This window comes from Glandiceps talaboti, chromosome 20 (genome assembly GCF_964340395.1).
Source record: "Glandiceps talaboti chromosome 20, keGlaTala1.1, whole genome shotgun sequence".
In the NCBI taxonomy this organism is placed as follows: Eukaryota; Metazoa; Hemichordata; class Enteropneusta; family Spengelidae; genus Glandiceps; species Glandiceps talaboti.
Genome location: NC_135568.1, coordinates 20,204,237 through 20,225,332, shown reverse-complemented (window position 1 = coordinate 20,225,332; position 21,096 = coordinate 20,204,237). Strand labels below are relative to the sequence as shown.

At 34.8% G+C, this 21,096-nt stretch overlaps 1 protein-coding gene across 1 annotated transcript in view; it reads right to left on the bottom strand.

Annotated features, from left to right (window-relative positions):
• Nucleotides 1-21,096, bottom strand: part of LOC144451069 (triple functional domain protein-like) — a 365,406-nt gene that overhangs the window by 194,747 nt on the left and 149,563 nt on the right. Inside the window, exon 23 of the mRNA XM_078141839.1 lies at nucleotides 17,776-18,010. Within this exon, the coding sequence (XP_077997965.1) occupies nucleotides 17,776-18,010 (235 nt within the window). The remainder of the gene's footprint in view (nucleotides 1-17,775; nucleotides 18,011-21,096) is intronic.

Genomic DNA, 21,096 nt, shown 5'->3' with positions numbered 1-21,096 from the left:
CTCCTCCAAATCATGTTTTAGATACCCTGCTTTTAATACGAGTCTCTCCTCTTCCAAACCATGTTTCCCCTATAGCTACTCATATCTATCTGTTTACCTCTTTTCTCCCTCCCCTTTCTCTCATTATCTGGCCATCTCTGACCCCTTTGACTAAATCTATATCTCTCTAACTGCATGTGTCCATCCCATTGACTGACTGACTGACTGACTGTCTGTCTGCATGCATGCATGCATGTATATATGTATGTATGTCTTTCTGTATGTACAGTACGTAAGTACGTACGTACGTATGTATGTACGTACGTACGTACGTACGTACGTAAGTACGTACGTACATACATACATACATACATACATACATACATACATACATACATACATACGTATGTACATATGTCTGTCTGTATGTATGTATGTATGTATGTATGTATGTATGTATGTATGTATGCATGTCTTTCTGTATGTATGCATGTATGTATGTCTTTCTGTATGTATGTTAATGTATGTATGTATGTATGTATGTATGTATGTGTGTATGTATGTATGTATATATGTATGTATGTCACGTGTGTGTGTCTTGCTGTCACTGTGTCTATATCTGACTAGATGTGTGTGTGTGTGTGTATCAACCATCACTTAAAGTTCATACTAGGACTATTTTCATGTCAAATTGTAATACATACTACAAATAATCCATCCATCAATATATACACTCACTGAAATAATTATTATACAATTTCATTCTCAGATAAAGTCAATTTCACAGAATAACAAGTTCAAGAAATTATATTAGCAAAGATCAACTTTCCAATACGTGTGTGAATTGAAATCAATTGACTGCTTTAATTAGTTGCCATGTACATAGCCCCAGGCTTGCCAATTAATTTAGCTACTTACATAAACTTCAACTTTTCAATCCTATTTGTAGAAGCAGAATTAAAATGTGCTGTAGGATATTCATATTACACAGCCAACAAGGAATGGTAGAGTATACAGCAGCCCTGTACAGGGCCTCTTTACTTTTCTACCACACCAAATGTCAAAGACTCATGTATTTGATGCATGAAAAGATCTCTGTGGGCATATAAATTAGAAATATCTTAGTTGCATATAACTACTTGTTACAATAGTATGGTTATCAATTGTAAACTGTTACAAGTTTATTATTTATGTCAGACAGTTGACATACTGCCACTACAGTGGAAAATAGTCAAGCTTAATTTTACAGCAAGAAATGAAGGAAAATGAAAATTTGAAACAGTATGTTTCTACAGACAACACTGATATATGTACATTTAACAGCAAGCTATAATGAAATTATTTGACAAGTTATGTACATCTACTAGTGATATACTTGGGTTGGTATTTCAATAAACTTACAACGGTTATCTTACAAATGTATTATAGAAGTTGTCATGGTCAAAACTTGGTACTAACATGCATGACTTTGAAATCCATTCTATAAACAGATTAAGTTAGTAAGTTAATACGGTCACTCATTACATGGTGGTTGTAGGAAAACACTATGCATACCTTTACCCATGATGCGACGGACAGCGGTTCGAAATCGTCCTTTTAGTTCCGTTTCTGACATGTTAGTACATCTGAAGTAGTTATCCCAGCTCTTTCTGGGCTGTTCTATTAATATACAAACCCCCTCTGGAATTGTAGCGCTCATTACAAGTTGTAGAGATTTAGCTACAATCAACACTGTGGACTCTATACTCATAGAATTTATATACTTGCTTGGACTTTATCATTAATCCCAAAGGGGTGTTAAGGATTACAAGTGAGGGGCAATAACAGGTACTTCAAATCCCAATTTAATACATACTTTCAATAATCTATTTATTTCTGAACACACTTGCATCAGTTTGTGAATAGATTAGCTTAGACTACTTCAGCCAAATAATTTCTTTAAAAAAATAACTGATGGGGTTTTGACCTCTGTCAAATCATACAATCATATTTCCATCCGTCTATCATATACATGCAAACGTTTTCACATAAAAATATTTGATGAGATACTTTTCCATACTTTTTCAAATTTCAATATCATGCATCAAATATTATTTTGTTAAACACAACTTTGTAGAAGACACAGTGATTGAATGGTCACATGATTCAATAAATAGAAATTGGTGGCAACAAATAAATACTACAACAAATAAATACTACAAAGTGTCTGTCATATGAACTTCAGAAGGAAATGGCTGGATTTTGATAATTTACCCAAAAAGTTAAAGTCAACATCAAAGGTTAAGGTCTCAACATACATAAAGTTTACACCTGATAATATGGGTAGACACTTGAATGAAGCCTTTTTTGCAATTTTAACATTTTTAAGTTACAAGGCAAATCATTACTGTTTATCATATCATAAATTAGAAAGGTAATTATCATAAATTAGAAAGGTAATTATCATAAATTTACAATATCAGGACTGTAATGAAATTTGAATATCATGACATATAAATACAATGTATTGATAAATGGTAATTATCATAAAATTTGAATACCAGGATTGTAATTTACATATCATTGGTTGTCAAATGTAACCTACATATCTTGCCAACGGTAATTTAATGGCTTTTAATGGCTTTCAAAAAGTACATGAATCAGTGTTTCAAGTCTGCCTCAGATTCTTAAGTTTTATAGATACTCAATGTTCTCCTGTAGCTTAAATTGTCCTTTGTTCCATCATAGACCAGGGTCTATGGTTCCATCCACTATTTTTGTTCTCAACAGTAACTGCAGTCATTGATTGTGGTATTTGCTTTGTTTGTTTATACATTTTACTATGTTTACTATTATGCATTTCTTTTTAAATTTCTGTTTAGCTTTTTACCTGTGTGAACTGTCCTTTTAATTTCCCCTAGTGAGATGAACAATTCCATGATATTGTTTGGTCTATATCAATGGTAATTTTGAATGCTCACATCATACATATCATCTCTCTGTCATTGATAGGTATAGTCAGTGTTCTTACTAAGTATAAAGTTTCCCAGTCTAACTGTCATATAAAACTCATAGTATTTCCTGCACTTTGCTCCATATAACTTACATAAATTCTTCCGTTTGATGAATTGGGGGCCTGTAATGGCTGTTCCACTGATCACCATCTCCCCTGTAGAAGACTTACAATATTTATATGAGGTTGTCACTACATGATTTATAAGTTTATATGTAGTCAAGAGCACCAACCTCCCATAGTTAGCATACGGCGTAGATGAACATGACAAAAGTAGACAGTTATAACTGAGTACAGCAATTTGAGATGAAATCACCGTTGGCCTCCCAAGCTTTGTACAGACAAACTGACATTGATACATCATGTAAGCTGATCACTGAACACCATCAACATCTGCGGTTACAATGATGTCACATGAAAACTTTTCTAATGAATGGTCTACTTTCTACTGGTCAATGCAGGCCAATACCAATGTCAGCCAATGTTTTCTACCAGTAAATGCCAGCCAATAACTTCTACTGGTCAATGCAAGCCAATATCTTCTACTGTCAATGCAAGCCAATGTCTTCTAATGGTCAATTTCTACTAGTCAATGCCAGCAAATGACTTCTACTAGTCAATGCCAGCCAATAACTTCTAATGGTCAATGCCAGCAAATGACTTCTAATGGTCAATGCCAGCCAATAACTTCTAATGGTCAATGCCAGCCAATAACTTCTACTAGTCAATGCCAGCCAATGACTTCTACTAGTCAATGCCAGCCAATAACTTCTACTAGTCAATGCCAGCAAATGACTTCTAATGGTCAATGCCAGCAAATGACTTCTAATGGTCAATGCCAGCCAATAACTTCTAATGGTCAATGCCAGCCAATGACTTCTAATGGTCAATGCCAGCGAATGACTTCTAATGGTCAATGCCAGCAAATGACTTCTACTAGTCAATGCCAGCCAATAACTTCTACTAGTCAATGCCAGCAAATGACTTCTACTAGTCAATGCCAGCCAATAACTTCTACTAGTCAATGCCAGCCAATAACTTCTAATGGTCAATGCCAGCAAATGACTTCTAAAGGTCAATGCCAGCAAATGACTTCTACTAGTCAATGCCAGCCAATTACTTCTAATGGTCAATGCCAGCCAATGACTTCTACTAGTCAATGCCAGCCAATAACTTCTACTAGTCAATGCCAGCAAATGACTTCTACTAGTCAATGCCAGCCAATAACTTCTAATGGTCAATGCCAGCCAATGATTTCTACTAGTCAATGCCAGCCAATGATTTCTACTAGTCAATGCCAGCCAATAACTTCTAATGGTCAATGCCAGCAAATGATTTCTACTAGTCAATGCCAGCCAATAACTTCTACTAGTCAATGCCAGCCAATAACTTCTAATGGTCAATGCCAGCAAATGACTTCTAATGGTCAATGCCAGCCAATGACTTCTAATGGTCAATGCCAGCAAATGACTTCTACTAGTCAATGCCAGCCAATAACTTCTAATGGTCAATGCCAGCAAATGACTTCTACTAGTCAATGCCAGCCAATAACTTCTAATAGTCAATGCCAGCCAATAACTTCTACTAGTCAATGCCAGCAAATGACTTCTACTAGTCAATGCCAGCCAATAACTTCTAATGGTCAATGCCAGCAAATGACTTCTACTAGTCAATGCCAGCCAATAACTTCTAATGGTCAATGCCAGCAAATGACTTCTAATGGTCAATGCCAGCAAATGACTTCTACTAGTCAATGCCAGCCAATAACTTCTAATGGTCAATGCCAGCCAATAACTTCTAATGGTCAATGCCAGCAAATGACTTCTACTAGTCAATGCCAGCCAATAACTTCTAATGGTCAATGCCAGCAAATGACTTCTACTAGTCAATGCCAGCCAATAACTTCTAATAGTCAATGCCAGCCAATAACTTCTACTAGTCAATGCCAGCAAATGACTTCTACTAGTCAATGCCAGCCAATAACTTCTAATGGTCAATGCCAGCCAATAACTTCTACTAGTCAATGCCAGCCAATAACTTCTACTAGTCAATGCCAGCAAATGACTTCTACTAGTCAATGCCAGCCAATAACTTCTAATGGTCAATGCCAGCAAATGACTTCTACTAGTCAATGCCAGCCAATAACTTCTACTAGTCAATGCCAGCCAATAACTTCTAATGGTCAATGCCAGCAAATGACTTCTAATGGTCAATGCCAGTAAATGACTTCTACTAGTCAATGCCAGCCAATTACTTCTAATGGTCAATGCCAGCCAATGACTTCTAATGGTCAATGCCAGCAAATGACTTCTACTAGTCAATGCCAGCCAATAACTTCTAATGGTCAATGCCAGCAAATGACTTCTACTAGTCAATGCCAGCCAATAACTTCTACTAGTCAATGCCAGCAAATGACTTCTACTAGTCAATGCCAGCCAATAACTTCTAATGGTCAATGCCAGCCAATGATTTCTACTAGTCAATGCCAGCCAATAACTTCTAATGGTCAATGCCAGCAAATGACTTCTAATGGTCAATGCCAGCCAATGATTTCTACTAGTCAATGCCAGCCAATAACTTCTAATGGTCAATGCCAGCCAATGATTTCTACTAGTCAATGCCAGCCAATAACTTCTACTAGTCAATGCCAGCAAATGACTTCTAATGGTCAATGCCAGCCAATGACTTCTAATGGTCAATGCCAGCAAATGACTTCTACTAGTCAATGCCAGCCAATAACTTCTAATGGTCAATGCCAGCAAATGACTTCTACTAGTCAATGCCAGCCAATAACTTCTAATGGTCAATGCCAGCAAATGACTTCTACTAGTCAATGCCAGCCAATAACTTCTAATGGTCAATGCCAGCAAATGACTTCTACTAGTCAATGCCAGCCAATAACTTCTAATGGTCAATGCCAGCAAATGACTTCTACTAGTCAATGCCAGCCAATAACTTCTAATAGTCAATGCCAGCCAATAACTTCTACTAGTCAATGCCAGCAAATGACTTCTACTAGTCAATGCCAGCAAATGACTTCTACTAGTCAATGCCAGCCAATAACTTCTACTAGTCAATGCCAGCCAATGACTTCTACTAGTCAATGCCAGCAAATGACTTCTACTAGTCAATGCCAGCCAATAACTTCTAATAGTCAATGCCAGCCAATAACTTCTACTAGTCAATGCCAGCAAATGACTTCTACTAGTCAATGCCAGCCAATGACTTCTACTAGTCAATGCCAGCCAATAACTTCTAATGGTCAATGCCAGCCAATAACTTCTACTAGTCAATGCCAGCCAATAACTTCTACTAGTCAATGCCAGCAAATGACTTCTACTAGTCAATGCCAGCCAATAACTTCTACTAGTCAATGCCAGCAAATGACTTCTACTAGTCAATGCCAGCCAATAACTTCTACTAGTCAATGCCAGCCAATAACTTCTACTAGTCAATGCCAGCAAATGACTTCTACTAGTCAATGCCAGCCAATAACTTCTAATGGTCAATGCCAGCAAATGACTTCTACTAGTCAATGCCAGCCAATAACTTCTACTAGTCAATGCCAGCCAATAACTTCTACTAGTCAATGCCAGCCAATGACTTCTACTAGTCAATGCCAGCCAATGACTTCTACTAGTCAATGCCAGCAAATGACTTCTACTAGTCAATGCCAGCCAATGACTTCTAATGGTCAATGCCAGCAAATGACTTCTACTAGTCAATGCCAGCCAATAACTTCTACTAGTCAATGCCAGCCAATGACTTCTACTAGTCAATGCCAGCCAATGACTTCTACTAGTCAATGCCAGCCAATGACTTCTACTAGTCAATGCCAGCCAATGACTTCTACTAGTCAATGCCAGCAAATGAAGTTCTTGTTAATTTCAGCAAGGATCAGTACACTTATTTTAGTGAGTTTGATGTACTGTCATATAGTGTGGTTCTAATCCACTATTAAAACTTTAAGTTATATTTTCTTTTCTCAAAGTATTATGTTTTGGAAGAAGTAACCTTGAGGCCATATTTCAACCATTACTTTTCAATAATCAACAGATTCTATGACTTTAATTCTATGGCAATGTTAAAACTTTCTTCTTGTCTCCTGTAGAGAAGTACTATAGATTCTTTGTTTTATTTCTATATAAATATGAAAACCTATTCTACAATATGACAGCCCTTTCCTTTTCTGTCATAATAATAATTATAATAACAACAATGAAAGATGTCATGACATTAACTATAGTTAGGTGTATTTCACTAGACAATTGCAAGTAATGGACTATAGAGGGCAGTATTTAAATCTTTACACTATCACCTGTGCTGGAACTAACAGTAAACAGATTTATTTTGGCACTGAAAATATTTGGTGAAATTAGTAATTTAGCAAGGCCCTCTTTAATTTGTTGAACAGTGCAAGGGGAAAGTAAACAATTCTTGTAAATATCTCATTTGTTTAGGCTGGCTGTGTTTATTGTAACTGGTGTTGTCACCTTTCACAACTCATGGTGACTCATTATTACAGTATGTTAGCAGGACATATTTCTGTGGAAATGCTTTTGTACATACTCAGCTAAAATAAAACGACTGCCACAAAATATACAACTATAGTACATTGTACAATTATTTATTGTGAATAACTGGCCAGACTGCAAAGGATTATGGGTTATTGGTAGTTGTGGTGATTGGAAGGATAGCTTTCCTGTAAGGGTCTGGGTAACCAAGACTAGATTATTTGTAGTTGTGGTAATACCTAATCTGAGGTGATTAGAAGGATAGCCTTCCTGTAAGGGTCTGGGTAACCAAGACTAGATTATTTGTAGTTGTGGTAATACCTAATATGGGGTGATTGGAAGGGTAGCCGTCCTGTAAGGGTCTGGGTAACCAAGACTAGATTATTTGTAGTTGTGGTAATACCTAATATGGGGGGATTGGAAGGGTAGCCGTCCTGTAAGGGTCTGGGTAACCAACACTACATTATTTGTAGTTGTAGTAATACCTAATATGGGGTGATTGGAAGGATAGCTTTCCTGCAAGGGTCTGGGTAACCAAGACTAGATTATTTGTAGTTGTGGTAATACCTAAAATGGGGTGATTGGAAGGGTAGCCGTCCTGTAAGGGTCTGGGTAACCAAGACTAGATTATTTTTCATATATAGGGGAATCAGTCCGCACAATACAAGACATTATGGATTATATTAAAAATAAGAATATTCCTGGTTTATTACTTTTCTTAGACTTTGAAAAAGCATTTGATTCATTGGAATGGAATTTTATATTTAAAGCCCTTGAAAGTATGAATTTTGGTCCTGACATGGTCAGTTTTGTAAAGGCCCTCTATAAGGACGTTAGTAGTTGTATTTTAAATAATGGATTTACTTCCAAGTATTTCTCCTTAGAGAGAGGGGTGCGCCAGGGTGACCCGTTGAGTTCTTATTTGTTTATTATAGCAATTGAACTGTTATCATGCACAGTTAGTGCGGATCCACTTATTTCTGGTATTGTTGTAAACCAAGTAGAGATTAAATTAGTCCAATATGCAGATGATACTACTTGTGTTTTCAATGGAGAACAGTCTGCGAATCAGATGTTACATGTTCTTGAAAATTTTTCCAAGGTTTCCGGGTTATATCCAAATCTCAAGGTTTGTGGCTGGGTTCAAAAAGAAATTGTACTGATAAACCTTTTAATGTTAAGTGGCCAACAGAACCTACTAAAGCATTAGGTGTTTACTTTTCATACGACTGTACTGTAGCCGAGAACATGAATTTCACATCAAAGATTCAACAGATTAGAACAACTCTCAATATTTGGAAATTAAGAAATTTAACGCTTATTGGTAAAATCCTATTGATTAAAACATTCACACTGTCCAAATTTATTTATTTGTCCTCTGTTATTCATATCCCTGATAAAATTATTCAGGAAATTAATAAGGTGATTTTTAGTTTCTTATGGAAAGGTGGTAAATGCTTTATCAAAAAGAGTATGATCATTGGTGATTTGGACAAAGGTGGTTTAAAAATGGTAGATGTGAAATCCATGTTCGACGCTCAAAAGATTAAATGAGTTAATATGTACAACAGTACTTCTTCCTCACCTTGGAAAGTAATTTTTGATGCTTTCATGTCTCCATATGGTGGAGGTGAGGTAATCTTTCATTGCAATGTTGATCAAAAGTTTATAAATAAGGCAAAGAACATTCGTAGATTCTATAAAGATGTGTTAATATGTTATTTTAACTTCATTAACCCTGATATTGTAAGTCCCCTACAGCAATGTATCTGGAATAATCGCCACATTCACATAGATAATAAGCCATGTTTTTATAAGCATTTCTTTGATTGTAATATTTGTATGGTGAGCGATCTCTTTAATACAGATGGTACAATTATTCCTTTTAATGTATTTATCCTGAGAGGACTTTCTAACAGGTATTTTTACAATGGAGAAGTCTTTTATCAGCTATTCCAGTTGTATGGAAACATATCATTAAACAAGGTTTTGAGAGACACTCTTGTAAATTGAAAGGTTTCACCCTTTGTGAAGAAGGTGGGGATATAGAAATTAGCAATATGACTTCTTGTATATATGGTATTTTTAATAGTGAAGAGAATCTTTATTCCACCAACTTCTGAACATTATTATAGTGAAGTGCTTGAGATAAACGATAGTGAATGGAGTAATATATATATAATGCCATTTAAGTCTTCCTATGATGTGCATACAAGAGTTTTTCAATTTAAAATTAATCTCAACTGCTTAATGACAAATACTAGATTATACAAGATGAAACTTATTGATAGTGAATTGTGTTCCTTCTGTAATACTTTTTGTGAAACTTTGGAGCATTTGTTTTGGGATTGTACACACGTCAGTAATATCTGGAAAGACTTTAATACATGGTATAAAACATACTTCAATACTGATGTAGAACTCAACTACAAGAACATCATCTTGGGATTCGGGTCAGACCCATTGATAAATCTATGTCTTACTTTAGTTAAAAAGGTGATCTATGCAAGTAGATTTCATAAACGTGCCCCAACTTTTGACTCACTTAAATACTGGATTAAATTTCATTATCAGTTAGAAAAACAAATAAGTATGAATATCAATTCAATGCACACATTTAGAATTAAATGGAACAATATTGAGATTTTTTGTAATGAATAACAGATTGATGTTTTCAAAGCTATGTACATTCTTTTATTCTTTGTCCTGTTTTTTTGTCATTTTCTGTATGTATTGTATTTTCTTGTTCTTTTTCTTTTGACCCTTGAGCACAGGGAATAAAAAAAAGAAAAAGACTAGATTATTTGTAGTTGTGGTAATACCTAATCTGGGGTGATTGGAAAGACAGTTTTTTATAGCTCACAATGTTTTTGGGTGGTTTTACCAAAGGATGCATTGCAGCTCAATGGCTATGCATGCGCATTTCCTACGATGAGCATTCTCCAAATGGAGGGCCTATCTACAATATCATCGTGAGGCAGCCGGTCACAAATGAATCTACCCTGTGTGAGCTTATGGGCTTTACTTAGTTATGATATAACAAGGCTAGAGATCATGTGAACAAAAAATACTTAGTTTTATGTCACTTTTTAGCCCTTCTCATAAATCATAAATAACACTTTGGAAAAAAATATTTCCATTCAATATTAGAACAGTGTAAGATATATTTGATAGAGCAGCTGAAATGATTCACTTTTAATGCCATAAATGAATTGTGAGGCCAGTGTACAACTGTGCAAGTAATAAACAATAGAGGGCAGGCTTTATAATCTGAAAAGTGATCATATTATTACTAATAGGTAAAGAACTGCTGACCATCACTGCCTTCAATAGTGTGAGGACATACTTGATCCCTATCTACTTTGGTAGTGTTAGTGTTATGGTAACAAATGATTCAATACCATACCTATAGAGTTAAACTTTTATTGCTGTACTGTACTGTTAACAAAAAAGTATATGATCAAACCGGCTTCCTGTAGCATGTGTAGCATAGTGGTTACAGCGAAGGATTAGCAGTTGGGAGGTCATTCATTCAAATTCCACTGGAGAGATGTGATTTTTCTATGACTGACCCAAACCCACAGTGAGTGTTCTACAGACTCTATGGGTAGGCGCCACTGGAGAGATGTGATTTTTCTAAGACTGACCCAAACTCACAGTGAGTGTTCTACAGATTGTATGGGGAGGCTGTATCACTCAGCCATGTCTCACTCACAAGATGAGTGCGAATTTGGGGGGACTCCTGGAGTAGTAAGTGAAGTTATAAATTGCAACGATATTATATAGGAACTAGACTACTGGAGTAATGACTCGAAAAGTCGGAGACGATTACTCACACGGAGTCTGCAGGTGCCATGTTTGCCAGACCTGGGTGACTCTGAAATAGCCTGTGGACTGACTGGGAAAGCCTTGACAGTTCCACAGCAATGTGGGGGGGGGGGGGGGGGGGGAGGACCTGTTCAAGCATGTCTGAATTATGGCTTTGGACATGAAAACTGCACCAACAAAATCGCTGCTAGGCAGCCATATTGGATCATATCACAACGAAAATGGATATGCACATGTATGTCACAGAACACTGTCCTAATACCAACTTTGAATGAGATCTGTTCAAGCATGTCTGAGTTATGGCTTTGGACATGGAAAATTCACAAACTAAATGGCTGCCAGGCAACCATATTGGATCGTATCACGACGAAAATGGATATGCACATGTATGTCACAGAACACTGTACTAATACCAACTTTGAATGAGATCTGTTCAAGCATGTATGAGTTATGGCTTTGGACATTGAAAATTCGCAACAAAATGGCTGCTAGGCAGCCATATTGGATCGTACGTATCACGACAACAATGAATATGCACATGTATGTCATAGAACACTGTCTTAATACCAACTTTGAATGAGATCTGTTCAAGCATGTCTGAGTTATGGCTTTAGACAGAGAAAATTTGCAAACAAAATGGCTGCTAGGCGGCCATATTGGATCGTATCATGAAACAAATTGACGTGCATATGTATGTTATTGTATGTTGCCACTGTACCAAGTTTGAAAAAAATCGGTCCAGGCATCTCCAAGAAACCGCTCTGGACAGACGGACGTACGCACGGACAGACGGAACCCAATCCATAAGTCCCTGTTCCGGACTTTGTCCACGGGGACTAAGAAGCAGGTGTGAAATGAACAAAGTTTATGAATTGGTAAAATATGTAGCTGTTTGAATAAAGGGTTAGTGTGGGCACGAAAGTCAGAGAAGGTGATAAGACGTGTAAATTTAAATTTTAAATTTGTAGTAAATATATTGGTTCCAAGAAAGAAGTGTACGTATTGCCCCAGATTTCGACACAGTAGCTTATAAATGTGGAAGAATTAGCGAGTTGTACAATAACAGAAGAATAGATTTCGGAATAAAGTGTCGGAGTAGTGAGATAAGTCTGACCTGTTGTTATCTTTGCAATATACGTGATTATTTGGCTGTTGCTATGGGTGTGGTCATGGTTGCTAGGCAAATTTACATGAATGTTTATTCAATTGTCTAAGAATCCGTTATCTTCGTTTAATATACACCAGTTTGGCTGTTGCTATGTGCGTGGTCATGGTTGCTAGGGTATTTGCATACATGTTTTGAATGTTTACTCACTTGCCTACCAGATGATGTTATTTGACCAAAATATACTGCCATTTGGTTGTTGCTAAGGTCGTGGTCATGGTTGCTAGGGCCAATTTTGTCAGAATGTTTTGAAGAAAATCAGTAGAATAACACTTTCAGAAACATTACATCAAGTTTCAGACTCACTGACCAAGTACTTTTTGAGATATAAGTTTTTGACCAAATATGAACATTTTTTCAACCTAATTTGCATATTACTGATGAGATCATTATATGCTTAATAGTTCTTCATCTATACACCCACAGATGCATCCCTCTTAAATTTCAGCCTAATCTGCTGAGTAGTTTTGGAATTATAGGTTTTTGACCAAAAAGACACATTTTTAGCCCTAATTTGCATATTACTAAGGGAATCATCACATTTTGAACAAATCTTAATTTACTCACATACAAGTCAAGTCAATTGAAAAACCGTAAAGACCAGAAGTATCATTTTGCACAACGTTTGACAGTTTTTGGAGAGAGTTTAACACAAAAGGCATGTTTGAAGGATGAGCGTGACAGTATAGGGAGAGGGATTAAGAACCCCATTCACACCTAATACTATAGGTGTTTCTAGTCTGTTCGTTAGTGGTCTGAGAGTAAAATGAACATTTTGTTTTGTCTGGCAAAGACAAGAGTAGCTTCAAGTTAAGTCGTGTGGCAATTGTGTGTGTGTGTGTGTGTGTGTGTGTGTGTGTGTGTGTGTGTGTGTGTGTGTGTGTGTGTGTGTGTGTGTGTGTATCTTTTGATACCAGGTTTGAGTTGTCAATTTGAAATGATGGTTAATCAAGTTTCCATACTGTGAGTACTCAACGCTGCTAAACCAGTGACATCCAAAAACATGTAAACTCAGCTTGATCCTGTTAACATCCTAAAGCTGTAATATGGAGACTCAGTATAAAAAATATATTTTGGTTTCCTGTATGATCAGCGTATGTGGTCTCATTTAAATTGGGTATTTTCATAAAACACACCATATTCTACAATTTGTTATTACACATTTTGTCCAAATGTCCACCTAATATTTTTTATGGGTGGGCATGTCTCCTACATATACCACACTTCATTTGTTATGTTTTAGTCATTTAGCACGCCAATTATTTTGTCAGATTTTCATATTTCAATGTCAGGCAAAGATTCTTTCACTTACTGCATACTTGAAAACTAGTTTTTGTCTGTCGCATTGTTTACATAATACAAGTCAAGTCTGTTTGTTAACTGGTATGAGAAGAACCCCAAGGATAGCCAAGATGTTGTATTGGAACTCAGTGTTTGTACATCTCTGACAAAGTGTAATTTCAAACTCTCTCTCTGTATCTAACAACAGTTGTTAAATATTATTTGGTTCTTTATTATACACCAAGTTCAGACTGCAGATGAGAAACTACAGGAGCAGACATTTATAATAACAACTTTATACTCAATATTTGACAAATAAATGTCTGTCAATGACATTCTGATAATTTGGTCAGCATTGATGACTATATGTGTCACTGTCAGCAACAGTTACAGCTACAATTTATCAGACAAATGATATATCTGAATTGAACAAAGTTCATAACAGTGAGTGTGGGCAGGTCAGGACATGGTCTCCTGTAAAACAGTGCATTTAGGTTTTCTAACTGTTTACACAGTAACTGCTAACTACATGAAACACTGCCTACAAAGAAAACTTGGAATGTATAAATTAATGTAAAGACAAATGTTAGCTAGCTGTGTAAGTCTGAAGAAAACTTCCTCTCTTACCTTGAGATAACTGGCACTACAAGTAGACTAGTAAATGTAGTATTAAACACTGTTACAAGTTGATACACACCAATGCCTACACTGTTAATGGTATTAAACTCAATTACACAGGTTGACGTCAAATTCCTTCAATTCATTAATTACACTCTTTGTGACCAAACCATGTCACATGTTTCTGCAATTAAATTAATTGTACCCTAAAAAAGACCATATCATGAACATGTGAATAAATTGTACTAAAGTAACGACTAATTGCCGCTGTCTCAAGTCTTTTACATGTAAAATGCAGTTACTATAGATTGATAGAAACTAGTAATAAACTTGACTATAAATTGGTGTATTCTTATAACAAACAATGTAGACTTTCCCCTTGGACAATAATCATGCATAACAAACAAACAAACAATGTAGACTTTCCCCTTGGACAATAATCACGCATAACAAACAAACAAACAATGTAGACTTTCCCCTTGGACAATAATCACGCATAACAAACAAACAAACAATGTAGACTTTCCTCTTGGATAATAATCCCACATAACAACAAAATATAGTCCTACCGCTGTAAGCTGTGTTCGCCTTCCAACAGAGTACCATGATGGTGGTGAACTTATCAAATTCAATCAATCAATCAATCAATCAATCAATCAATCAATCAATCAATCAATCAATCAATCAATACATGATAGATCCAGTTAATATGAGTTAGACTATTATTCCAGATATGAGTCCTTGACACAGATGGTGTATGCATGGAGAGCTGGCGTTATCAACTATGGGATGGTGTATGGTTCATAAATTGACACTGACATACAGTAGTGAATGATCCTGGCAACCAGCCTTGTTAAATGAAATGTAATCTGATAGGGCAAATACGTTAATGATCACTCCTTCTCAGTTAAAGTGGTCAGCTATTACAGCTGGTCAAAACTTGTTTATATTCATCAAGTCTACTTTTTTAAGGCATTAGGTGTAGAAGCAAAACATTTGACTTGGGTTTCTAATCTAAAATTCATAGTATGATGTTCACAAAACTAGGTCTATTCAACCAGATTTCTACAGTGACTGAGATACAACAAACTTTGCTTTTAAATTAGTAATATACTGTTTGGCCTCACATCAAGTATATCTACGTTCATTATATAGTACTACATTTGTCAAATTAAAGACCTACATAGGAATGATTACTGAATTGATAAATCTCTAATTCAATGTCTAGGCCAATGTATATCATCATGGAACAAAAAGAAACCTTGGAAGAGTAACGTCAAACCCAATTTAAGAGTTCTAGTCAGAGAGATGACACGTCAGATATTTCACAATGGTTAATATATGAATCATTGATAGCATTACTTTGACGTCAAACAATTTGTACATTGTATTTAGCATATAACAGACATAGGGTTTACAATGGTCTTATTGTAACCTCTACAGAATTGATGTCTTTAAAATGTGTAATGTAGATACAAATTGACCTGTGTACGTCACTGACAAATTACACACCAACTTACCACATTTGTTTGTTTTTTCTCAAAAGTTGTCACATACTTTCTCTTTATTTGTTATGGTATACAGTTAAATTTAAACTTTTCCAAAACTGGAAAATGCTGCACATTGTCATATCTAAACACTCCTAAGAATGTTCCCACTACATTTCAGACTGATCTGCCAAGTAGTTTTTGAGTTAAAGTTTTCACATTGTTCACCCAAATCACATACCAGTCAGTGGTAAGATCATTTTGATTTGAACAATTTCCCAACTCGACACCCAAGGTAATATACCCTCCAAATATCATGGCAATCAGTTCAGCTTTTTCTGACTTTTATAACAAATTGTTTACACACACACACACACACACACACACACACACACACACACACAAACACATGCACACACACACATACATACATACATACATACATACATACATACATACATACATACATACATACATGCATACATGCATACATACATACAAACAAACAAACAAACAAACAAACAAACAAAAACGAACACAAAAAATAATTTTAAATTTTTTCACTTAAATGACTAGCAAATGTTGTTTTTTTATGAGATTGAAATCACATGAAGCACAATTTTAAATTAATAATCACAATGACTTATTCCAAATACAAAATAACAAAGCAAAACTCAAAATGTAACCTTCAAGTTCACTGACTAACAAATTATAATTTTATCAAGTCATTACAACAGCTTACATATTTTAGTCGTTTTATCAAACAGTCCTTGTTTGGCATTTTTCAAAGTTTGGTACTTGATAAACAATTCTATATATTTTAATATTGAGACATGTCTATAATTTACACAGTACAGCTGTATACCTACTTTTGGCTTATTTCCAGACTGGGTATGTTCCAGTAATATTGTATTTTATATCTCACTGACGACAACTACAATTTTTCATGAATTTTTGTAAAAAGGAATAAACTATTCTTTAAATGTGGCTATGAATTGACTGTATATATATTATAATGGAGTTTGCTAGTCTATAATAAAACTGTCATAACCAAAAAATTACAGAAAATAAAAAAATCTGTTTACTTGGCTATCAGTTGGGAAAGTAATTAGGGCTCCTGACAAGATAACAGAATGCTAGAGTAGGCATAGATCAATATAAATTATACACTACAACATCTCATAATAGCTGCTACTCATAGCAGTACTTCAATATTTAGTTGAACTACAAACAACCAAAGTCATATTTTACAAATTACTGATGAACATTTTGAAAGAAGCATGATTTACATTGCAAAGATCAGTAGGTGATTTTATAGCAAATTTCAAAAGTGAGGTTACACCTTACATACATTGTGATATCTTTAATCTTATCAACTCTATTGAAGATCATAGTCCTCTATTAAGGTCACCTCTAACTTTGTTAGGTAAGGTGGATGATGTCTACATCAGACATGGCAAATGCTGGGGGTGGGGATGGGTGTGGGGGTGGGGATGGGTATAGGGTTGGGGTTATGCATATTGTCATGCAGAGGAAAGACTTGGCAATACTTCACGTCTTTTTATAGTTATTCAACCACTCTCAGACTACAAAATACAATCATTTACTCCATACAAATGTTGGCTAAGTGTATAAATCAACGTTTCTGATGTATAGTTTACAACTAGATGCGAATATATAAGAAATGATTAAAACTCAAAAAATTGATATGAATTGAGAACCCAAGTGCTGATTCCATCAACAGCAAAGCAAACAAGTTCAACCTGACACCCCAACTGGATTATTCCATCAACAGCAAAGCAAACAAGTTCAACCTGACACCCCAACTGGATTATTCCATGGATGGTTGGACTGCACAACATAACTTATCAGTGGGTCCCACCTCAGAAAAAAATGAAAACATATTCTTACCTTCATTATCCATGACTGCCAAATGATTAACACCCAATAAACTCATAGGGATATAGCCTTCTAATGCCGAACAGTTGTCAACTGAAAGTGATCGCACAAGACACCACTCTGGTTTAGAATCACACCGTTCTACAACCTCAACAGTTTGGCCTTTCTTTACAGATAACTCCTGACTAGACAGAGCTTCGTAATCTTCAACGACGATTGTTAATTCCGTACTTAGACGACTATCAACCTGTAAAACAATGACAGGGATCTTAGCTTTCATTCTCTTGGCCATGTCTACCAGACTTGTTGTGAGATGAGATGAAATGAGATGAGAGGGAAAGTATGGTATTCCAGGACTACCCGGAATGGGAGCAATGTATGGATATGGCAGACACTATGGTTTATATATAGACCACCATGTCATTATCATAAATTATGGTACAAATAGCATGATTCCTTACAACATCTGGTTATCTTCTGACTATTAGTAGGATGATGAGTTATTTAATCTCATAGTAGCAATGATAGAATTCAAATTTTATATGAAAATCTTCATATGTTATGCAAATTTTCTAATCGAAACTTAAGACCAGGTATTTCAAAATTATTACTACCAGTGATGGATTTATTGCCACTAACCTAGGGATGTTTGTCATATTGAAAGTCAAACAATACTTAGATTAACCTTTTTTCGTATTTATTTTGAATGTTATCAAATTAGTATTAGTATACTTAGTGTTTATTTGTCTTGTATACTGTTTGGCCATAGATTATGACTATTTTATACATAGTTGTATACTGTTTGGCCATAGATTATGACTATTTTATACATAGTTGTATACTGTTTGGCCATAGATTATGACTATTTTATACATAGTTGTATACTGTTTGGCCATAGATTATGACTATTTTATACATAGTTGTATACTGTTTGGCCATAGATTATGACTATTTTATACATAGTTGTATACTGTTTGGCCATAGATTATGACTACATTATACATAGTTGTATACTGTTTGGCCATAGATTATGACTACATTATACATAGTTGTATACTGTTTGGCCATAGATTATGACTACATTATACATAGTTGTATACTGTTTGGCCATAGATTATGACTATTTTATACATAGTTGTATACTGTTTGGCCATAGATTATGACTATTTTATACATAGTTGTATACTGTTTGGCCATAGATTATGACTATTTTATACATAGTTGTATATTGTTTGGCCATAGATTATGACTATTTTATACATAGTTGTATACTGTTTGGCCATAGATTATGACTACATTATACATAGTTGTATACTGTTTGGCCATAGATTATGACTATTTTATACATAGTTGTATACTGTTTGGCCATAGATTATGACTATTTTATACATAGTTGTATACTGTTTGGCCATAGATTATGACTACATTATACATAGTTGTATACTGTTTGGCCATAGATTATGGCTATTTTATACATAGTTGTATACTGTTTGGCCATAGATTATGACTATTTTATACATAGTTGTATACTGTTTGGCCATAGATTATGACTACATTATACATAGTTGTATACTGTTTGGCCATACATTATGACTACATTATACATAGTTGAATACTGTTTGGCCATAGATTATGACTATTTTATACATAGTTGTATACTGTTTGGCCATACATTATGACTACATTATACATAGTTGAATACTGTTTGGCCATAGTTTACGACTATTTTATACATAGTTGTATACTGTTTGGCCATAGATTATGACTACATTATACATAGTTGAATACTGTTTGGCCATAGATTATGACTACATTATACATAGTTGTATACTGTTTGGCCATACATTATGACTACATTATACATAGTTGAATACTGTTTGGCCATAGATTACGACTATTTTATACATAGTTGTATACTGTTTGGCCATAGATTATGACTATTTTATACATAGTTGTATACTGTTTGGCCATAGATTATGACTACATTATACATAGTTGTATACTGTTTGGCCATACATTATGACTACATTATACATAGTTGAATACTGTTTGGCCATAGATTATGACTATTTTATACATAGTTGTATACTGTTTGGCCATAGATTATGACTACATTATACATAGTTGTATACTGTTTGGCCATAGATTATGACTACATTATACATAGTTGTATACTGTTTGGCCATAGATTACGACTATTTTATACATAGTTGTATATTGTTTGGCCATAGATTATGACTACATTATACATAGTTGTATACTGTTTGGCCATAGATTATGACTACATTATACATAGTTGTATACTGTTTGGCCATAGATTATGACTATTTTATACATAGTTGTATACTGTTTGGCCATAGATTATGACTACATTATACATAGTTGTATACTGTTTGGCCATAGATTATGACTATTTTATACATAGTTGTATACTGTTTGGCCATAGATTATGACTATTTTATACATAGTTGTATACTGTTTGGCCATACATTATGACTATTTTATACATAGTTGTATACTGTTTGGCCATAGATTACGACTACATTATACATAGTTGAATACTGTTTGGCCATAGATTATGACTATTTTATACATAGTTGTATACTGTTTGGCCATAGATTATGGCTATTTTATACATAGTTGTATACTGTTTGGCCATAGATTACGACTATTTTATACATAGTTGTATATTGTTTGGCCATAGATTACGACTATTTTATACATAGTTGTATACTGTTTGGCCATAGATTATGACTATTTTATACATAGTTGTATACTGTTTGGCCATAGATTATGACTATTTTATACATAGTTGTATACTGTTTGGCCATACATTATGACTATTTTATACATAGTTGTATACTGTTTGGCCATAGATTACGACTACATTATACATAGTTGTATACTGTTTGGCCATAGATTATGACTATTTTATACATAGTTGTATACTGTTTGGCCATAGATTATGACTATTTTATACATAGTTGTATACTGTTTGGCCATAGATTACGACTATTTTATACATAGTTGTATATTGTTTGGCCATAGATTACGACTATTTTATACATAGTTGTATACTGTTTGGCCATAGATTATGACTATTTTATACATAGTTGTATATTGTTTGGCCATAGATTACGACTATTTTATACATAGTTGTATACTGTTTGGCCATAGATTATGACTACTTTATACATAGTTATATACTGTTTGGCCATAGATTATGACTACTTTATACATAGTTATATACTGTTTGGCCATAGATTATGACTATTTTATACATAGTTGTATACTGTTTGGCCATAGATTATGACTACATTATACATAGTTGTA